Below are 23601 nucleotides of genomic sequence, written 5' to 3'. Positions count from 1 at the left end.
CTTTCCGTGAAAGTGGTATGAATAAATTAGTCCATAATTTACATATCGACTTAGAACATAATTAAACATCATATGTAGTAAACACATTGTAAAATTAAATACGGAGCTAGTCTGAACTCGTTAAATTATTTACAAATTAACATTAAGCTAAATATATTGTCAACACATTCAACCAACCTTTTTTATTTTGTAAAGTGTTTTCTTAAAAAACCAATAACGATTGTAACCTGTGCCAGGACGTTGCCAAGCTAACCTGTTACTGAACAATAAACGCAGTTCAGTTGGCATGTTTTTGTAATACTACTTGTGTGTGATGTCAATCGGAGTTAAAATTACTGCTTTAACAAAGTTTGTCATTAAAAATGTGAATAAATTGTAATTAGTTATATACTTCTCGGTGGCCTATAAAGATTTATGGGTGTGTTTTTTATTTTGTTTTTTATTGTGTCAAACATTGAAGATAACAATATACGCCATTCGTGAAATATTACTTGTGATGCTTACTCGGTAAATTTATTTCGCTGAATCACACAATTATTTTCATTGTCATTGAGGGGAAATGCGACAGACTTGATTTCCACGGAGTTCTTATGAATCATTATTCTTTTAGCTTAGAATGTATTTTCAAAAAAGGTACTGATACAAAAACAACAGGTATTTGACGACATTTTCCATAAGATTTACAAAGCCGATGGTGTAATGTTTGTTTCGATATAATTAACTTTCAAGATACTGAATTCTTCCAAATGTCAAGATAACTGTCAACTGTATGGCTCTGTACAATTGTGAGACATTACGTACCCGCGTCAAATTTTCATCGTGTGACCGAGTTTGAATCCCATCGGTATGACAAATGCATCTACTTTTTTGTACACTTTCTTTGGTGTTCAATTCCCTGATCCAGTATAATCATTTATTTATTAATATTTCCAATGCCAATCTATAAGGATATGTAATGAAAACACTTTTTGTTCTAAACGAACAGTTCCTTGACGTTATTATTTCATAGTTATGAGGATAGAATTTAAAAGATCTCTAATCAACTGATCAGATATTGAAACTATTCCTAATACCAATATAACTGACTGTATATACTTTTATAATGAATATTGCTCTCTACAATTATGAAACATAATTTTCTTGCGTCTGTGACACAAGCTCGTTATTCTATTTTTGATCGTGTGACTAAGTTTGGTCCCGTGACTCTGATGAATACATCTAAATTTTATATATACTTTTGTCTGTTTTAAACTTCCTGATTCGTTTTAACATTTATAAGATATCAAATACACATTTGGTTTTAAATATAATATAGTACATACAAATGTGTCATCAATAACGCAAGGTTTTAGAGTCATGTTTTTTGTAAATTTCATAGTGATCTTTATAATACTAATAGTGGATAGGATAAATTTAGGTACGTAACATATTTTCTCAATAGATGATATTGTGACAATGTATGTCTCGGGTAGTGTGTCATTTTGGGCCGGTATTAACAACAGCCTATAGGTATCAATTAAGAGTGCACGTAAGATCAAAAAGTTACTTTAGGCGTTCTTAATCTTAGATTTTTCATTTCTCAATTAGGAAGCATAGACACTTCTTTTGAAATTATGTTATTTAATGTGATACTCGTAGTTTAAATCAACACGTACACACGTATAACACACACATATTTGGAGTGACAAACTTTGAATCACTTACTCAAAAAACATTTATGGAAGATATAAATTACTGATAACAAGACTGTTATTGTGTATCTAATAGCTGAAAACGCACACATATTAAATGACTGGTTGGGCTTAAAATATTTACACTAAACAACTATCGTCTCATACGGTATAAATAACGTTTTTGCTACACCTTTCATTCAAATGTAACACGGAATACTTCATTGTTAAGCGATATATAATGATCCTTTATGGTAATTTAAAACAATTGTATAAATGGTGGTACATTTTATTTGGGTGGGGGGGGGGGAAACAAGTGTATTTACAAAACATGTATAAAACCGAGTGAGTGAGTGAGTGAGTGAGTGAGTGAGTGAGTGAGTGAGTGAGTGAGTGAGTGAGTGAGTGAGTGAGTGAGTGAGTGAGTGAGTGAGTGAGTGAGTGAGTGAGTGAGTGAGTGAGTGAGTGAGTGAGTGAGTGAGTGAGTGAGTGAGTGAGTGAGTGAGTGAGTGAGTGAGTGGGTGGGTGGGTGGGTGATTGGGTGGGTGGGTGGGTGGGTGAGTGGGTGAGTGAGTGAGTGAGTGAGTGAGTGAGTGAGTGAGTGAGTGAGTGAGTGAGTGAGTGAGTGAGTGAGTGAGTGAGTGAGTGAGTGAGTGAGTGAGTGAGTGAGTGAGTGAGTGAGTGAGTGAGTGAGTGAGTGAGTGAGTGAGTGAGTGAGTGAGTGAGTGAGTGAGTGAGTGAGTGAGTGAGTGAGTGAGTGAGTGAGTGAGTGAGTGAGTGAGTGAGTGAGTGAGTGAGTGAGTGAGTGAGTGAGTGAGTGAGTGAGTGAGTGAGTGAGTGAGTGAGTGAGTGAGTGAGTGAGTGAGTGAGTGAGTGAGTGAGTGAGTGAGTGAGTGAGTGAGTGAGTGAGTGAGTGAGTGAGTGAGTGAGTGAGTGAGTGAGTGAGTGAGTGAGTGAGTGAGTGAGTGAGTGAGTGAGTGAGTGAGTGAGTGAGTGAGTGAGTGAGTGAGTGAGTGAGTGAGTGAGTGAGTGAGTGAGTGAGTGAGTGAGTGAGTGAGTGAGTGAGTGAGTGAGTGAGTGAGTGAGTGAGTGAGTGAGTGAGTGAGTGAGTGAGTGAGTGAGTGAGTGAGTGAGTGAGTGAGTGAGTGAGTGAGTGAGTGAGTGAGTGAGTGAGTGAGTGAGTGAGTGAGTGAGTGAGTGAGTGAGTGAGTGAGTGAGTGAGTGAGTGAGTGAGTGAGTGAGTGAGTGAGTGAGTGAGTGAGTGAGTGAGTGAGTGAGTGAGTGAGTGAGTGAGTGAGTGAGTGAGTGAGTGAGTGAGTGAGTGAGTGAGTGAGTGAGTGAGTGAGTGAGTGAGTGAGTGAGTGAGTGAGTGAGTGAGTGAGTGAGTGAGTGAGTGAGTGAGTGAGTGAGTGAGTGAGTGAGTGAGTGAGTGAGTGAGTGAGTGAGTGAGTGAGTGAGTGAGTGAGTGAGTGAGTGAGTGAGTGAGTGAGTGAGTGAGTGAGTGAGTGAGTGAGTGAGTGAGTGAGTGAGTGAGTGAGTGAGTGAGTGAGTGAGTGAGTGAGTGAGTGAGTGAGTGAGTGAGTGAGTGAGTGAGTGAGTGAGTGAGTGAGTGAGTGAGTGAGTGAGTGAGTGAGTGAGTGAGTGAGTGAGTGAGTGAGTGAGTGAGTGAGTGAGTGAGTGAGTGAGTGAGTGAGTGAGTGAGTGAGTGAGTGAGTGAGTGAGTGAGTGAGTGAGTGAGTGAGTGAGTGAGTGAGTGAGTGAGTGAGTGAGTGAGTGAGTGAGTGAGTGAGTGAGTGAGTGAGTGAGTGAGTGAGTGAGTGAGTGAGTGAGTGAGTGAGTGAGTGAGTGAGTGAGTGAGTGAGTGAGTGAGTGAGTGAGTGAGTGAGTGAGTGAGTGAGTGAGTGAGTGAGTGAGTGAGTGAGTGAGTGAGTGAGTGAGTGAGTGAGTGAGTGAGTGAGTGAGTGAGTGAGTGAGTGAGTGAGTGAGTGAGTGAGTGAGTGAGTGAGTGAGTGAGTGAGTGAGTGAGTGAGTGAGTGAGTGAGTGAGTGAGTGAGTGAGTGAGTGAGTGAGTGAGTGAGTGAGTGAGTGAGTGAGTGAGTGAGTGAGTGAGTGAGTGAGTGAGTGAGTGAGTGAGTGAGTGAGTGAGTGAGTGAGTGAGTGAGTGAGTGAGTGAGTGAGTGAGTGAGTGAGTGAGTGAGTGAGTGAGTGAGTGAGTGAGTGAGTGAGTGAGTGAGTGAGTGAGTGAGTGAGTGAGTGAGTGAGTGAGTGAGTGAGTGAGTGAGTGAGTGAGTGAGTGAGTGAGTGAGTGAGTGAGTGAGTGAGTGAGTGAGTGAGTGAGTGAGTGAGTGAGTGAGTGAGTGAGTGAGTGAGTGAGTGAGTGAGTGAGTGAGTGAGTGAGTGAGTGAGTGAGTGAGTGAGTGAGGGAGGGAGGGAGGGAGGGAGGGAGGGAGGGAGGGAGGGAGTGAGGGAGGGTGCGAGCGAGTGAAAAACGCGATTGAAAATTTATTACGGTTGTGGTGTTGCGAGAGTGGTTGATTGACATTATCACGTGGTGCTATCAATGTATCCTTAACAGATCAACATTTCCACCACAAATCCCGATTGCCGTATGGACTGTGCTGTTTTCTAGTTTTTTTCTTTACTTTACCGACCTGGGTTCGAACCCCACTAAAACCAAAATACTTTTGTATGCAATAACTGTATTTTTTCGACATCATAAAGTAATAAACATAATAAGATGAGAGTTTTTATATGCATAACCGGGAAAACTATTTTTTTATCAAAAACATAAGCGAGTCAATTTAAGGAACACGTTCATTAACAACTTGCCATTTCATACAGTAAAGGTCACTTAGGTGGTCATCAAATTTAGATAACTAACCAGAAGACTTTCATCAAAAATAATCACCATGTTTTAAAATGATCATCACTCGTTCAAATGTTCAACTTTATGGGACGCTGTAAACAATCTTATGATTAAATATCCATGTTATTTGGTGATTCTACCATCCCTCATAAGTTTAAGTCTTTTTACCAACCGTATTATGGATCGCCATTGCCGGTAGGTGCTATGAAGCCAGCCCGTATCGACGACCATGGTAATTTTAGGGTTTAACATATGGACGTATATAAAGAATCGCATCGCTCTGTACTTTATCTTGTTTAAACGCTGGTACATTTTAAAGCCCCAGTAGTATTCCTTGACTAGTGCGACACATGAATTAGGCAATAGTTCAATTGATTTGAAACCAAGATATTTAAGGTATTATTTTTGCTGCTCACGCCCAGCTCCTTTCCTCAGAGCTTCACTGTTGAATGTGTAATAACATATTTCATGAAATATAATTACATAATTCTTTAACGTTCATAAATCTCTTAAACGTAATTTCTAAGTTTGAACCAAAAGTCATTGCATCGCATTCTGTCCATCATTTTCCATTGACATATTATTCTATAATGCCGTGTAGATTCACATGAGTCGTCTTACTCGGTACGGGCATGAAAGAACATTCTAGGCTCGGTGAAAATCGGAAACGCTGGTCCGTAATGCAAAAACCAACCCCTGGTAAACTCGTTGGTAAGAGGGCCGTGCGTCATGCGCATTTTTTATTCTGGAATACTTTAATGATGTCAGTAGTAAAAAGCAAGGGCGTCTGGATCGGTTTGTTAGGTACATAGAACGAGGAGTGTAGTGTGTGGTTACCCCGTAAGAACAAGCTGCATGGTTGGGTAGTGCGCCGTGCTCGTGTTCAGACCATGGATTCGAGCCCAACACCGGAAACGCTTTTCTTCACAGATTTACCTTATGGAGTCTCCTCTCTGACTGTTTATTTATCAAGTTAATTTATCTTTAAGGTTAACATCATCATCTGTACACTTAATGTATTTCTCACACATTTATCTGTCCAGAGTAGCAATGCAATTTCTTAAGAATAATATCCCTTTAAAACTCAACATGGCAAGATGATGGACATACTTTTTGTATATTTTTATTCATATTTTGAATTGTTTGTTTTATATCTTTACAATGAGCGTAGCCATTAAATAGTGATAAAACGATCATTGGGTGGAATTAAAATATTTCCACATGCAATGCCAGCGCACTATCTTCCCCCAGGGGAAATAAACCCACGATGGCTGTTCGTCCCTTAGATATGTTTCGGACGCGATTACATAGTAACAAAACTGTTAAAAGTTTCAACAATGTTTTGCGTTTAAAAATACATTAAACTTAATAATGTATTATCTGTATTTGATACCACTTAAAGTTTAAAATTATATTTTTATAATGGTAACAAACATGTGCTTTAATGGCATGAGCTTTAATCTATAAATAATAACAGAAAAACACATTAAACGGTTTGAAATTGGGCTGTTTATTTATTTTTTGTTATAGTGTGACGCATCAATGAACGTGCTTTAAGATAATTATCGATGTCTACACAATTAATTCATTGCATTGGATTTTAATGCATCCGAAATTATTCTTCAATACTTTTATACTATGGAGCAAATGGTAATGCTACTACATTATTAAGCTGTGGAATAATTACTTTAGGCAATGCTTATGTCCGTAATATATTGTGCTGATAAATTATATAATACACTGTTTATAGATAATAATTACAATTCTTTTGTCTTTTCAGGTGCTGAAGCCCAGGTAGTCACGTTGTCTCCGACCTCTCCCACCATGACACAGTACAGTCCTCTGACATTTACCTGTGAGACACAGAGCACAAACACAGGCTACGTAATATGGGGTAAGCGGGTAGGAAACGCTGATGTTGCTATCGGGACCATAATCATTAGAGGTGACAATGATTGTTCTCCTCCATACGTTGGTTTGGCACCAAACTCCACACTATACAGCTATGCCTGTCCCGCTACAAACAGACTCACGTTAACGATAAGGAATGTGTCGAGGACGGAAAATGGAGTCAGATGGAAATGCCAAGTTCAGGTCAACGGAACAAAAGTTAATAGCAACGAAGAAACAATTACAGTGCAAGGTACTCAACTTTAGATAAGTTTATCCCATTTTCATCTGGTCAGTATAAAATAGCTATACTTTTTAAGCATATGCAACACTTTGATGGTAAAACAGACTGCTTACCTAAGCAACTCGATATAAAAATGAAAGTATTGAAATATGTCATCCTTACATGGCAATTTATCATGAATAAATAATCGCTCTATATTGGGAAAAATAGTGAATACTTCCATGCAATAACATGAAATGAATGAATGTTTTATTTAGTTTGGATTGGCATAGTTGCGTATCATTAAATGTCCCTTTTTATCAAATTTCGATTCTCCGACCTGGGCGCATGTTAGTTTGGTTGGTGGTCACCAAGCCGGACAAGTGAGTTTTCTCCAGGTTCTCCGGTTCCCCCACAAGACAAGACCACACTCTCGCGCAAAATCGTGCCAACGAGATTGCATTATTATAAGCTATTATAGCTTTCGTCACAATTGTTGTAAATATATAACGTTTAAACTAAAAAGGAAATTATAAAACAAATCAAATACTTTTAAAAAATGCATTTCATGTGATAAGACTATTTCCTCAGTGCTTGTTTATAAAATTTGCAGTTGTAGTGAAAACCAGTGTTGAATACTTAGAATTTGGGTTAGCAACCTTTGTATCCTGCATACGTATTTATGACTCGTGTTTTTTTACTTCGATTTCAGAAAATATGGGTATCGAATATGTTTTAATTGCATTGAAGCTCTTCAAGAAACATGCCCATTAACGTTGTTTAAGAAAATCTTCATGTATATATTTTTCGTTGGGCAAGGGTGGGGGGGGGGGGGGGGGAGTCGTGTATTACTTTATATTCTATTCTTTAAAACAATCTGATTCGTCGACTTGTGATGTAGTCTGTCGTATTATTTATTAACTATAGGGATGATAGATAAAGACTGCTATGTAGTTTACGATGTTCATTCGACGCTAGCTAACTACAGACTGCTGATAAGCCTGGCCACTCGCAGGTAGCCGATAACATATTACAACATCTCCCATTCAAGTTAATAAGTAATTTAATGAATGTATTGTTTAGAGGTGTTTACTTCTGAAACAAATATAACATTTTTATATGAAACATATAATATATTTTAACTAACATGATTCGATTAGTCTTTCTGGGTTTCTTGACAATCTTCCTGATCTTGTTACATTCCCTGGTTCCACGGTCTCCTCCTTACTTTCCCATGAAGATAAAGAATTTTCACTATCACTCTCATTAATCTGAACCATCTGTTCTCCTTGACCATCCTGCTGACCATTAGGCCGCCTGGGAGTTTCTATAAGATGGCGCCTATTACGGCGGATAATACCTTCATCCGTCTCAGCATTGTATGAACGTTGGAATACAGATTGTGATTTAATTACCCCATACTTGTTTTGATCTTTTACAAGAACTCTCTCGCGATTTTTTAGGCAAGGCAAAGTTTTTGCCTTGTGTCTTGTATCGAAATTTCTTTTTTTGTTGACTTTTAACCTTTTTTCCAGATTTCGGATAATTTTTTAATTTGGCCACTTTGGATTTAAAGTTTCGGGTTTAACCGGTATTGACGTATTTAATTTTCTGCCCATTAATAATTCTGACGGACTGAATCCATTGTGCAATGGCATTGCACGATATGACAACAGTGCCAAATACGGGTCGTCTGATTTCTTCAGCATCTCTTTAATAGTTGTTACAGACCTCTCCGCAAGACCATTACTTTAAGGCATTTTTGGGCTAGAAGTATGATGTGCAAATCCATACTCCCGTGCAAACTTTTTAAAAGTCGCTGCGTTGTAACACGGCCCGTTGTCACTAAATACTATTTCTGGTATACCGTGTCGCGCGAAAATGGACTTCATGTGATTTACTACGCACGCTGCTGTAGCATTTGAAAGTTTGGCCAGCTCAATATAACGCGAGAAATAGTCCACTACTAACAAATATTTGTGACCTTTTAGTTCAAATAAGTCTGTTGCTACGCGTTGCCAACGGCGTTCTGGAAATTCGAACGGCATAAGCGGTTCTGCTCTATCGCAACCGTTTTCAATGCATTTATGGCATGACTTTACAACCCTTTCTAGAGCCGAGCTCAAACCAATCCACCAAACAGATTGTTTTGCCCGCTCCCTACATTTCGAAATTCCCTGATGCGCTTCACCGTGAAGTCTATCAATCATTTCTGACTGTAATGTGTTTGGTATTACTAGTCGCGTTCCTTTGAACAATTGACCTCTTTGAACAGTTATCTCACCCCTATAACACCAGTATGGTTTCATGTATTCAGGAAATGCTGACTTATCTGGCCACCCTTGTTTACAATACAACAAAAGCTGTGTACAGATATTATCCTCTTTGTAAAGGGACTTAATTTGTTCCAGTCAATTAGCGGTCGCTGGGATGTCATTGAAAATCATTTGCACATATGCGTCACTCGCGGACTGCAGACGTTCGGATTCTTTATCAATTAACGTACACAGAGGTGCCCTTGATAGACAGTCCTCAGTTTCCATCCGCTTATGTAAACAATGCTAAAATCGTAACGCATAAGGCGCATGCGAAACCTCTGGATTCTAGCAGGTAAATCGGTCAAGTCTTTCGTACTTAATATAGGAACTAACGGTTTATGATCCGTTTCTAGGACAAACTTGGATCATATTAAAAAGTTTTGAAACTTTTCGCAAACCCATAATAATGCCAGACATTCTTTCTCTATTTGAGCATACCTTTGTTCTGCTTCAGTAAGCGAACGAGAGGCAAACGCTATTGGTTTCCATGTACTTCCCTGCTTTTGCCTAACAACTCCCCCATGCCAAATGAAAAAGAGTCTACTGAGACCATTGTTTCCTTATTAGGATCATACTGGGCCAAAACCTTGGGAGAACTTAACTCCTCTTTCAATTTCTGGAAGGACGATTCTTGATCTGGACCCCAGAACCACGAGTTTTTGTCCTTTAAAAGGTCTCGCAACGGTTTAGACATTTGTGCTAAGTTTGGCGTGAACTTTGCTAATTGATTGCACATTCCAAGAAATCTCCGGATATCTGAACTATTCTGCGGGTTTGGCATGTCAATAATTGCTTTCACTTTGGCTGGGTCTGCCCCAATTGTGCCCTGACCTACAACATGACCTAGAAATGTCAAACTGTGTTTACCAAACTGGCATTTTTCTTTGTTCAGTGTGATGCCAGCCTCAGAAATGAGCCCTAACACGCGAAATAAACGGTAATTGAAAACGCTCTCGTTTTACTGACAGATTCAATTTTGACAGATCTACACATATCCTAATTTGACCATTTGGTTTAGGAGCTACTACCATTGGCGAACAGTACTCGGTCGGCTCTGATACTTTTGAAATAACCCCCGATCTCTCCATTTGCTCTAGCTCGGCTTTGACTTTTTTCATTAGAGGCAATGGTACTCGACTCGGTGTAGACAATGAATACTGCTTTGAGTTTTCATTTAATGTGATTTTGTATTCCCAATCAGGTTTACCTAATTTGTCGCTAAAGACAATGGGGAATTTCTCATGTACTTGTTCATACGATGCTTTGACAGTTGAAATGTATTTAAAATCATTTACCTGAACAATTTGTAAAGCCTCAATAGCTGGTCGGCCAAGGAGAGGAAATTCCAAACTTATTACAACAAACACTTCTGCAACACACATTTTTGATGAAGATTCAATTGTGGTTTGGAATTTACCGAGAACTGCTAATTTAGAATTGCCTGCGCCAAATAATGATCTGTTAGTTTTCTGTATTTTCACTCCAAACATGTGTTTAAAAAGTTTCTCTGGGATAACTGTTACGTCTGCCCCGGTGTCGATTTTGAACGTCGCGTCCGCTTCATCATTTACGGTTAATGTCACTTTCCACGGGTCCGTGGTCGTTGATGCCCGTATTGTACCAAGGAAGGACTCGTCTTCGTCGAAATGCTCGGTGTTGCTAGCCTCAATCATGGCTCCAACGGTTGAGCGGCATTTCTTTTGGAAGTGTCCTACTTTTTGACATTTACGGCACTTCGCATCTTTTGCCGGGCACATGTTTCGAGGGTGCCTCGGCGTGTTGCCACAACGCTGACACTCCCTGCTTGCTGGCGTAGATGGGACCGGTTTGTTCTCTGGCTTCCAGTTCCGGTGCCCCGGAGTCTTTTGTTGCCGTCTTGTCACTGCCTCAACTGTAGATGACGGTTCGCCTCTTACTACCGCTTGTTGGGCTCGAACCGACTCTCGTTGTTTGGCCTCAGTCACCGCCTTTTCTAGCGACAGTGTTGGGTCAAGCTGCAGTCTTTCGGACAATTTGTGGTCTCGGATTCCGACCACATTCCTGTCGCGAATTAAACTATCATGTAAGTCCCTAAACTCACAATTTTCTGCCAAATGGTACAGTTCTGTGATGAAACTGTCCACGCTTTCACCAGCCATTTGTGATCGTTGGTTGAATTTGGCTCTCTCGAAGATAACGTTCTTTTTAGGAATGAAATGCTGATTGAGTTTTTCCACTAGTGTCAAATTTCTTGCTGTTTTTATTCGAAAGATTGAACGATGACAACTTCTGGTCCCATTGAATAAATTAAAGTGTTAACTTGCACTTCTTCGTCTTTTTCTCCTAATCCTGACGCAAGCCTAAATCTCTCAAACCGTTTTAACCACTTTTCCCACTGTTCCTGCTTTTTGAAGTCAAATTTATCCGGATGTTGGAAATTAAAATTTGCCATTTTGTTTATTAACACTAGTGCAAATAGTTCCAATATTATTGTTGAGTTTAATCCCGCGCTGCCACCATGTCGTATTATTGATTAACTATAGGGATGATAGATAAAGACTGCTATGTAGTTTACGATGTTTATTCGACTACAGACTGCTGATAAGCCTGGCCACTCGCAGGTAGCCGATTTCATATTACAACATAGTCAATCAAACTTTGTAAAGTGTAATCAATTTTAATCCATTGATTACATATACTAAGTAAATGACTCGGATGGGAGTTGAAGGCTTCTTTCATCAATTACCATTAACTCAATTACTGAATTAGGACAAAACTTGCACTGCATTTATGCATACTTTACTTCATGTACCTTTTGTTACTTTTTATCTATAACTTACATGCATATGGCTCTCAACCGATACAATTATACTTCAAGATTATAAGTATCTTCCATGGGCGAGAGTGTTAGCGGACAACATACACTTATTTTGAGGCGTAATGCTGTTCAGGTTTGTTTTCTTACTAACGTTAGTTGTTTTCTCACTCTAAAAGCACCCACCAACACGCACGACCATCGCCAGTAGCCTTAAGACTCGTATTAATTTTCAGATGATCAATGGTCAATTACTCACAAATATGATTTAACACATTTAATACTATTGTTTAATATACCAAAAACGATGAACAAATGTCGAAAAACAATCTCATGGAGGAAACCGAGTAAAATTTGAAAGAAATGTGCAGAAAACATGGTATTGCTACCTTATGAGACTATGGTAGATTGCAGTAAATATTTTAGCATTCACCAATCACTTAATATATTTGCGTTTTCAGCTGTTAATACAAGGTTATAATACTGTTAACAGTAATTAATATTTTCCATTATTCCAGTGCATTATTTAGTAAGTATTTGAGGGTCTATCACTAAAAATTTATGTTTGTTTTACATGTGTATGTATTATTTCTCAGTAATGGTGCATCTTTAAAGAAAGGTCTCATATGGCATCGTTCAAATAACATACCGGTTGTACTACGATCACAACAACACACCCAATACATAGGAAATATCTCCATAGATTAGCTCAAATGCACGATATAACCAATATTGTATTTTTATCACTATGAGAGAACCCCAGATTGGTTTGTCTACCACAATCAGATAAGGTTAAAACAAATATGTATGTATATGAAAATACAGTTCTATACACATTGTACAAAATTTAATACATAGCTTTAATTAAAAAAAGCATTTCTACATTGATTTGATAGCAATTATTCAAAATACTAGTCTGGATGCCACCATTTTCAACATTAAGCTTTCTCAACAAACATGACTACAATATTTCTTCCAGAAACATATGAGTTGATCTGGTTTATTTAACCTCAATAATCTTCAATTGACGAGAAATATAACCAAATAGCGTAAATAATTTCCCATCTTATTCATAACATTCAAAAATCGGAAAATACTTACCTTAAGGAGAATAAAGGAATAGCTTTGTGAATATCTGAAACATCGGGTTTTGATCCGGATCTGCCAAACTGTATAAAACTACTACGAATATTATCAATGTTTGATATTTGTATATTAACGTTAAAAAATGCCACAAATATGGCAAAACACAATCAAATTAGGCATCTATAAGGATGGCTATGACATCATCATGGATGGTACACGTCAAGTTTCTGTTTTACAGTTGGCATCACCAGTGTTACGTTATCTCCAGGGCTTGACCCTATCAACGTGATAGAGAATATCCCAACAACATTGCAGTGCCAAACATCAGGCGGGTTACCTGCTGCCTCGGTCAGATGGTTCATCCAAAGGTCAGGGCAGGTGCAAGACGTAACGTCGCTCTCGACAAACACGTACCTGGAGGAGGATGACCTCAACGTGACGCAGAGCTCACTAAACTTCACCCCGTTAAAAGTTGATCAGGATGGCCAGATATACTGTTCAGCAGAGAATGTGGGAGTAAAGAGAATTCCAAAAAGCCTTCTTTAAATGTATTATGTGAGTATATATTAAAACATACTGACAAGTGTTAACTTAATCCTGGTAAAATTGGACACAGAATGGTCAGTTATACTACTAAGCAATCAATTCTCAGTTTAAGGTTTACAAGTGTTTTTTCCCAAAGAATTCTGATGAATATAAAAGATGAAGCTGTGTTTTTTTTTTTAGCTCACCTTAGCACGAAGTGCTTAAGGTGAGCCATTGTTATCGGTCTATGTTCGTCTTATGTCGTCCGGCGTCAACATTTCGTAATTACCCGCCAGGCTAATTGTGATAAAACTTCATAGAAATGTTTCATTGTTGGCGCCCTTTGTAAATTTGTTTAAGCAAATGAATTCAATGCAGAACTCTTATTGTCATGACAACTGAAAGGAAAAGCTTGGGTTTGATCGAAAGACACTCTCAATGCAATTTACACAATCAATGTGATTCATTTAATGGTTAATTACAACATACCCACGTATAAAGTCAAAGCGTTAAAAGTTTTTTATGCAAACATGTTTTACAACAATGCTTGTTACTTTCACATTTGCTCTACTTACACGGTCAAGTACTGTGTGAAACACATCTCAAGATATGTTTTTCAGGTAACGTCTGTATGACATTGTTAACTGTAAACCTTACCTTAGACTTACTTATCCAAAATAAATAGTGGCCGATTGCTCTACTTTGGTGGTCAATTGGGAATACACTTTATGTAAGCTCAGTGACGTTTCAGTAACATCCAAGCTATTGCACATATTTTGGTGTTTGATAATGGGTGTTGAACTCGCAACATACAGAGCGCGGATAGGGGTATTCAGCATGCCTGCTTTGAAGATTAAATCTGCAAGAGAGAAGTATTGCCCGTTTGTGACTGGTACTGATATACATCTGAAAGCAATGACTATATTACTTATGCTAACAGTTTCCCTGATTACAGTTCAAACTGTGTACATTTGCCTTCAAACTTTACATGGATATGCATCATCTGACGTACAGTTACACTGTTATATACAAGGGACAGTACTCCACCTCACAAGTACATCATCAAACGGCGTCTATTCCATGTGGTACCCGAAGTTGATTATTATGCTATCCGGCGATGTAGAACTCAACCCAGGCCCTATTAACGACAGATCCCCGTCAGCAGGAGGAACAACACCACCAGGATATTTTCAACATGATCGCGATAGTACAGATATTCACGATATGAGTAAAAGATTGCACATGATGGAATTACAAACTGAAAATGTAAAACGTTCGCTAAGAATTTTTGGTATTCCGGATGAGGAGAATGAACTCACAGAACATACAAAAGATAAATATGTAAGAGAAATACATAATGTAGTATCTCCTAACTCCGCTTTTAATGATGATGATATCATTGAGATTACAAGAATTGGCAAATACATTGCTTCTAAACCGAGAATGGTAATGATAAAGTTTTGTAATAACCAATATAAAGTGCCAATATTCTCAAACAGGGACCAATTGCGTTCTAAGGCGATTCGGGTATCAAACGATCTTACACGTTTTAACGGCAAAAGTTGGAGGAACTGAGCATTAAGGGAATTAAAGGCTATTTTAAGAATGGTGTTTTATACCAACGCGAATCTAAACCTAAAGAGTCGCTATCCGGAGATCGTGTATATATTGGGGCACGTCGTCGGATGCAGCAGCCAGCCTATGGAGTGTGCCCCTTCGACTACCGGCGAAGAGACACAGTCCACAGACCACGAACACCCGACGACAACCTTACCGGTCGACTATGAATTCGGCCGAGGCCCTAGTTTTCATTCACATATTTCGTATTTAGTATGGAATATTGGTGGCAATGTTAAGCTATTTAAACGACCTGTTATATTTGCTTATATTACTAGTTTTGACATTTTTGCTCTTTTGGAAACGTGGGATTGTGAATCATTATGTTTAAATGAGTTTTATTGTTATACTCCTTTTGAATGTCATGCAAGGAAATCTGAAAACAAAGGTCTTAATATGGGTGGCGTTGTGATATTTGTAAAAAACACCATCGTGAAATATGTTTCAAGACTTAATAATGATTTTCGACACGGAGTTATCTTAAAATATAGTCGTGAACTATTTAATACATCGAAAGACATATTATCGCTGACGCTTTATATCCCTCCTGAAAGTTCGCCCGCATATAAAAAATTATTAGCATATATTCTACTAACGATTATGAAATACTCATATCGGGAGATTTAAACGCTCGTGTTGGTAATGAACAAGAAAAGGTTAACATAGATAGAAATGTTCCATTGTTTAAGGAATATGATGGTATTTTTGATGATGATAAAATAGCTGACCGAGCCTCCAGTGATACATATACTAATGCTTTTTGAAGTAGTCTAATAGAAATGTGTAAAAGCTATGCATTATATATATTTAATGGCCGTATACGTTCGGATAAGAATAAAGGCTTATTTACGTTTATAAACCATTTGGGAAAGATTGTAATTGACTATATGATCGGTAATATTAACATTTTTGAAATTGTCGAAGACTTTTCAATTGAGGATATAGCGGAGTGTGATCATTTCCCAATTTTACTTAAACTTAAAAGTAAAATAGCTAACGTTAAAAATGTCGATAATATCGTGCCAACCCCTAAACCGCATTATACATTTACAGACAATAACATTGTATTATTTCAAAGAAAACTTGATGAAAATATCAATGATGGAAATTTTGATGATATTGACAATATGATCATTAATGAAAGTTGTCCCATTACCGATATCATCAATAAATTAGAATATAAGTTACTTGAGTGTAGCATTGATGCGATGAAGATGATGCCATTAAGACGTAATAATAATAATAATAATAATAAGTGGTTTTATAAGGAATGTAAAACGAAAGTCACGATGAGTCTGCGTCGTTTTCGGGAATCAAAAAATTTACATGATCTCAATAATTATTCAACAGTGAAAAAGCGATATAAAATACATGTAAAACCAAAAGAAGATCTTACAATGAATTATGTGTGCAAAAACTGGTCGATGTTTCAAAAAGTCAAAGCGGCTTTTGGAAAACACATAAAGACTTAACACAAAGTAATAATATTTATAAATCACAAATTTCCACAGAACAGTGGTTTAATCTTTTTAACGAGTTGTTTAATCCAGAATTGCCGGACGTAGAATTAACAGGAACAACTGTACAATTAGTCATAGAGAGTGATGTTGAGTCATCAATATTGAACATGGAAATTACAGACGATGATATATTTGATGCCATCAGATCGTTAAAATCTAATAAGGCTACAGCGGGCAACTGCAAACCACTTTAAACACAGTATTATTCATATAGTACCATATGTACGTAGAATTTTCAATCGTATATACTCATCAGGCGACTTTCCTGAACAATGGACATCAACACTGATGATACCCATACACAAAAAAAGGAGCTAGAGATGTTCCCGATAACTATAGGGGAATATCCTTAATTGACGTATTTAGTAAAATATACATTTACATTTTGAACAAGCGTTTGACTTTTTATTGTGACGCGTTTAACAAAATAACTGAATCACAGGCGGGTTTAGAGCAAATTATTCGACAATGGATAACGCATTTATTTTAAATGCTGTTATATCGAATTACCTATGTAAAAAACGTGGTAAATTGTATGTTGCCTTTGTCGATTTTAAAAGGCGTTTGATTATGTTAACCGTAGTAAGTTAGATATGTCATTGCTTAATCGCGGTTATGAACTAAGTGAGAGTATAAATTGCCCTCTAGGATTGCGTCAAGGATGTAATTTAAGTCCTATTTTATTTAGTCTGTTTATAAATGAATTGTATGACTTCCTACATCAAAATGGATTACGCGGAATATAACTTTCACCTGATGTTATTGAAATATTCATGATTTTATTTGCTGATGATGTAGCACTTATGTCTGATACTATTGTAGATTTACAATCGCAACTTAACCTGTTGTATGAATATTGTGAAAATTGGAAACTAACTGTTAATGTTAACAAAACAAAGATTGTTGCTTTTAAAAATGGCGGTTGTCTTTCTAGATACGAACATTGGTATTATAACAATGAAAAAATTGAATGTGTAAACGGTTTTAACTATGTTGGGGTCCATTTTACTTCTACTCTGTCACTGAATAAAATGGCCGACAGCATGGCTATTAAAGGCAAACGGGTTCTTGTATCATTATTAAATTTCCTGCATGATTTAATGCCTTAACAAAAACATAATTATTTCAAAATATTTGACGCAAAAGTTGTACCTATGTTACTGTACTGGTCCGAAATTTGGGGATTACATAGACATGAAGGTGTCGAAAGAGTGCATAATTATGCCTGTAAAAGGTTTCTTTCATTTTAGGAGACAGTGGTCGATTCATGTTGTATATTTTTCTTGTAAGCGTGTTATATGCTATTGGTTAAAAAATTTAAGTATGCTAAAACATAGATATGTTTCCAAATGTTATGCGATGTTGAAATCTTTGGATACTGTTGGTTATGTGAATTGGGTAACCCACTTAAGAAAACATTTATTTTCAAATGGCTTTGGTTATGTTTATGGCAACATACTTACAACGACTTAAAGATCAATATGTTCAGTCATGGCGTAGCAGTTGTATAAATAGTGCCAAATTGCAAGCTTACATCGGCTTTAAAACCGATTTTGTGACTGAAGCGTATGTAAATATTCTTTGTGTTAGGAAATTTCGGAACGTTTATGCTCGCTTTCAAGCTTCAGCTCATACGCTAGCAATTAAACGTGGCCGTTATACGAATGTTGAAAGACAGTTAAGGTCTTGTTCTCATTGTAAAGATGTTGTAGAGACAGAATATCATTTTCTTTTGGTGTGTCCTTTATATGATATTAATAGACAAGAATATATATAAAGAAAATATTATGAGAACCCAAATATAATTAAGTTTAATATATTGATGTCTTGTCATATTGAAAATGTTGTGAAAAAAACCTGCTCACTATTTATACTCAGCTTTTGAAAAGAGAAATTCACTTTTCCAGGAATAAACATTACATACGTGTTTCCAGTTTTGACTGTTAGTTCATCGTATTGTATATAAAAGTTATCAATGTCATTGTATCAAAATGTACTATTTCTTGTTTTGACAGATACTATTATTTTATCCATGCTCACTAATTTGCTCAAGTAGTTTTCATGTATGTATGGTGTGATGTTTGCATGGGCTGGTGGCCTTCTAGCAAATAAACTGTTTGTTTGTTTGTTTGTTTGTTTGTTTTGCTCTTCTTTACTACTCTATTGTAGGAAGTTTACCGTACTCTAATATAACCAACGATTAACTACAGTCATAAAATAAGCGGATAAAATGTCCGTATTACAGTTGATTGTGACATTGGTCTTTGACGTTTGGACACTCACAAAACTATAGAAGTCATCTACTAATCAAGGAACGCCTATCACTTTAATTCCATTGAGTTGTCTGAATCGAATAGTTCTCATGTTTTCCTGCTGATAGATTTTATAACATTGTTGACTGTGACTTTGACCTATTGGCCTTTAATATACTGATCCTAAATCCAAAGAGGTCATATACTGGTCAACGGTAGCCCGCCGAAGAAATTTTATAGGCCGACATCAAACGACCGACTGACACTAAGACCAATCGACCGATCAACATTGCGATATATTCAAACCTATAAACCATTTTTTGTATGAAGTTTGAATACAAAAAATGTCATCTAAATAAAGATAATCGTAGTACTTACGTATATGAAAAATACACAGCAAAAACTGCTTCCTATTGCCTTTGAAAGTTGTCAATTTCGCCAATTTCAAGTGTAATGACATACGTATTGTTACCTTAACCCGGTATTTTTTTATGGCCATACCAAGGCTAAAACGCCTTGCATGATGACAGAAGTACAACTCATCGCACGTTCTAATTCCCTATAAGAAATAAGAACTAAAACAACGCAAATACTGACAAATGAAAAGAACAACAACACTTTATGTGTAAACCACCTAAAAAAATATTGCTGCCGACTGAGAGACATAAATCCTGGTAAAAGGTCAACGTCAAATCCTGACAGACCCGTCGAGACTGCCACCTGGGAATTAACTTGACTGCCAGATTTTAAAAATATATCCCGTAGTATTTTATTCAATCCCCCCAGAAGTGTGCCTTACTATTCATCTGATAAATGTTTTGTTTATCCTTGCAACAGAAAAAAGAAGCGATATTCATTCTTTGCAAATTACCTGGTAACAGTTCAGGATTTAGTGACATAAATTTTGTCATGTGAATAAAAATAATATAATAGTAATAATAATAATACCACTGCTTGTATTTCGCGTCCGTTTGTTTTTCACATTCTTCATGGTTATTCCTTTATATGTTATTATTTATTGCCAACTTAGCTGAATCAGCGGCAATATGAATAATCTTCTACTCATGACCGAATACCTCACCAAGTTAAGAAAAAAGTAATATATTTAGTTGTTGACCCCTTCCGTAAGTTATGACAAGCATTCATATGTTTCAGACGGACCTGACAGACCGCTGTGCAAAACGATCAACTTCAACATTACTTCAGTATTGAAGGTCGTTATTGGTACCACGTTTACCATCTTCTGTACAGTTGACAGTAATCCAGCGCCATTTTCGTGGCAGTGGTCACCTTATGGAGGGAGCAGTCAACAGTTAGGCTTTACAAACATACAGAGGATACAGGGCAGAGAGTACACACTTCAGGTTTGGAACAGAATGACTGTCTCTGGGAGTAGCAGTCCAGTCGATGGCAGTAACGCGACGTCTTTTACGGTGGATGTTTTGTGTAAGAAGACTATTTAAAGTGCATTGAAATATCAATGAACGCGTAATTTGACTACTTTTCCTTCGTAAGTTTCATGTATTTTGCTGGTTATACCTGATGGACCACGGTGTTAGCTAATGTTAATCTTCCTTCGGGGGCTGACTGAATGGTATGCAATATCAAAATTGTATCAAAGGATATCAAAATCAATATACAACAGGACATAGGAATTTAAAACGTCCGCACAATTCACAATCACTTTAAAATGGCGTCAGCCAATCAGATTACAGGAACTTTATCAAGTGCGTGAAAGTACGATTTTCTACACATGCATGAATGGCAATACGTAAAACTTAACATTGACGTCATTTCGCCTTGCTTAATTTGCGTCGAACGTTTTTAATGAGAAATTGTTCCTTTTATAACTTGTTCTTAACTTTTTTCACATATCATTTTATTAAATGGCAATTCATTTAAGGTCCTATATATGCCACGTAAAATTTGAAACTGTAAGCAAGGCTTCTCTGTGAAGTCCGTTATAAATAGCTAGGCCGAAACATTAATAAAGGCTGAACTGAAAAATCACTTTTTAACCTTATAAAATGAGATATTCACACTGACTGGATTAGTTTACACTTGTTTATTTTGCAATGATTGCGAAACAATAATTACAAAATTATATCTATCACTCTCGTTGGCACGATTTATTGCGAAAGTGTAATCATATGTTGTGGGGAAAACCGGAGTACCCGAAGGGAACCCATTTGTCAGGCTTGTTGACCACAAACCAAACTCACATGCGCCCAGGCCGGGAATTTAGCCCGGGTCGCCTTGGTTAGAAACGATTGCGCTAACCACTGCGCTATCCGGAGAACCAAACTGACTGAATGAGAGTTTCACTAAGAAGGAACTATCGCTATTTCAAGTAATTTAAGTGGTTTTTTTTTGCATTTGCAGTTCCTCCTGATGTGCCAACATTACACATGAGCGGTAAAGAGGTCACGGGTACGGTCAAGATCATCGAAGGTAACAGCAAGACGTTCAACTGCAGCACAGAGAGTAACCCGGTCAGTAGCTACAGCTGGATATACCCACGAGGCTCAAGTTCTAATAGAATCTTGCAAGTGAACAACTTCCGGTCAGAGTCCTACGACGGCGATTACACGTGTCAAGTTCAGAACCGAATTGAGCCATCGTTTGGTAATTCAAAGGAGAATGTATCCATGGCAACAATATCAGTCGATGTTTTATGTAAGTAGAAAATGAGACAGGTATGTTGAATAGTAAGCTTTTAGGAAATATATGATACTTGATTATATAAATACATTCGTACTTAATAGAGGTACTTTGAAATTGAAACAAAAGATTTCATTGCTTAATAATTACAGCTTCCTTGGTTTATAAATCGAGCAACATACATCACTTCCTCATGTGTACAATAGTAATAACAAGAGCCGTCGTAAGACAGCGCGTTCGACTACGCCGCTTCGACTAAGAAGTGAATACAATAACGATGTAATATTACCAAGTTTGGTCTCTTTATGTCAAACTTAACTAAAATTATTTGATACCTAAGGTAACTTTGATGCTGCCCTCCTACCAGCCCAGCCGAAACAATGACGCAAGTCATTCAAATAGCTTGATTTCCCATTTTAAAAATGTGGTTAAGAATATACAAATATGTCTTTCAAAAGATATTAAAAATAAATAAAAACAATTTAAGGGCCATATTTGTATTTAGGGCTTAAATGGAGGTATGTTTTTTGTTGTAAGATGGTCGTAAATAATAATTTTGCATTTTATTAAGTGCATTGAATGAACGGTATAGACGTTTCTTTTATTAAAATGCCAACTTGCCCTTCACTTTTACTTGCCTAAAACTTTAACCTAAGTCAATCAGGGGCCATAACATGTATTAAGGATATGGAGTTATGTAACCTCATTGGGTGATGGTCCTGAACAATTGTGTGAAGTATTCAGTCAATTGAATGAAGGGTATAGAAGTTATCAATAACCAACCTACCCTAAAACGTAAACCTAAGTTCCATAGTCAATCAGGGACCATAATTTGTATAAAAGATAATATGGAGTTATCTAACCTCATTATGTGATGGCTCTGAACAACTGTGTGAAGTATTAAGTCAATTGAAAGAATGGTATTTGAGTTTAAAGTGAAAATCCGAACTTGCCCTAAAACTTTAACCTAAGTCAATCAGGGGCCATGACTTGTTTTAAGAATAATATGGAGTTATGTAACCTCATTTGGTGATGGTCCTGAACAACTATATGACATATTAAATCAATTGAACAAAGGATATAGAAGTTATTAATAAATATCCCAACCTGCCCTAAAACTTTAACCTAAGTTCCATAGTAAATCAGGGGTCATAATCTGTGTAAAGAATAATATGGAGTTATCTAACCTCATCATGTGATGGCCATGAACAACTGTGTGAAGAAATAAGTCAATTGAATGAAGTGTATTGTAGTTTTAAGTGAAAATCCCAACTTGCCCTAAAACTTTAACCGGACGCCGACACCGACGCCGACACCGACGCCGACGCCGGGGCGAGTAGTATAGCCCACCTATTCTTCGAATAGTCGAGCTAAAAAGCATGCGCAGTATGCTACTGTGATCTTCATAATATGTACCTATATGTGGTTTTTGATGTAATATGGCATTTGATTATTGAAAAAACAGTATCAATTTAATATTTTCACTGTAGTCAGATATCGATTTGACATTTTTACTGCATAAATAGGAGTGAAAATATCAACTTTAAGATTTTTATTAAAGAAAAACATTGTAACAGTTGTTACTTCCCCTTGATCAAACTAAACATGTCAATTTTGGTATTTAAAAAATGTTTGCTTTAATTTAAATAAAGATATATTTGGAAAGAGAAATAGTAAACCTTTTTTTTAAATCTTTGAAGCTGAATGTAAGAACATTTGCTTTCGTATGAAACAAATAACAGACGAAAGCAACTGCTCTGACATAAAATGGATGTTGTATCATCGTTCAAGTATAATTATAAACTGGTTGTCGTTGTCATAAGTAATAGGAACTTCCCGGAAAAAATGGATACACAAATTGCCAGATTTACTAATAATATTTGATATCCCACCCGCACTTCAAAATTTGTCAACAACCTAGCGCGGTCTTCTCTCTTTACCTAGAAAACGATCTATCTTCAAACGAATCAGGTTGGTCTTTGACCGTGAGGGATGACTGAATAACCATGTATCATAAATGAAACTCTAAAACTTAAAACATTTTTTTATTCAATGATTATCCGCAATTGTTTTGCTTCCATGTTCGACCTTTTAAATTTTCATTCAATAAATGGCTGCGTAATAATTTGGTCATGCATTTTCATAACCTGTTTAATTTAAAAGTGTTATCGTTAATTTA

The 23601-nt window shown here is 37.0% G+C and overlaps 2 protein-coding genes across 4 annotated transcripts in view; both read left to right on the top strand.

Annotated features, from left to right (window-relative positions):
- Nucleotides 1–1269: 1269 nt before the first annotated feature.
- On the top strand, nt 1270–20041 carry LOC128235096 (uncharacterized). Its single transcript, XM_052949829.1, has 4 exons — nt 1270–1417; nt 6317–6679; nt 13086–13402; nt 19917–20041. Exons 1-3 carry the CDS (start codon nt 1357–1359, stop codon nt 13391–13393), a joined length of 732 nt encoding a protein of 243 aa, XP_052805789.1. The 5' UTR covers nt 1270–1356; the 3' UTR covers nt 13394–13402; nt 19917–20041.
- A 33-nt stretch (nt 20042–20074) lies between these two features.
- Nucleotides 20075–23601, top strand: part of LOC128235095 (hemicentin-1-like) — a 46359-nt gene continuing 42832 nt past the window's right edge. For 2 of the 3 annotated variants that reach the window (XM_052949828.1, XM_052949825.1), the window contains exons 1-2: nt 20075–20207; nt 21144–21437. In XM_052949828.1, the coding sequence (XP_052805788.1) occupies nt 20138–20207; nt 21144–21437 (364 nt within the window). In that variant the 5' untranslated portion in view covers nt 20075–20137. Of the gene's footprint in view, nt 20208–21143; nt 21438–23601 lie in introns of those variants that run through there. The other variant, XM_052949827.1, reaches the window with a different exon arrangement.

This window comes from Mya arenaria, chromosome 5, assembly GCF_026914265.1.
Source record: "Mya arenaria isolate MELC-2E11 chromosome 5, ASM2691426v1".
Classification (NCBI taxonomy): domain Eukaryota; kingdom Metazoa; phylum Mollusca; class Bivalvia; order Myida; family Myidae; genus Mya; species Mya arenaria.
This window is presented reverse-complemented; position numbering and strand designations above follow the sequence as displayed.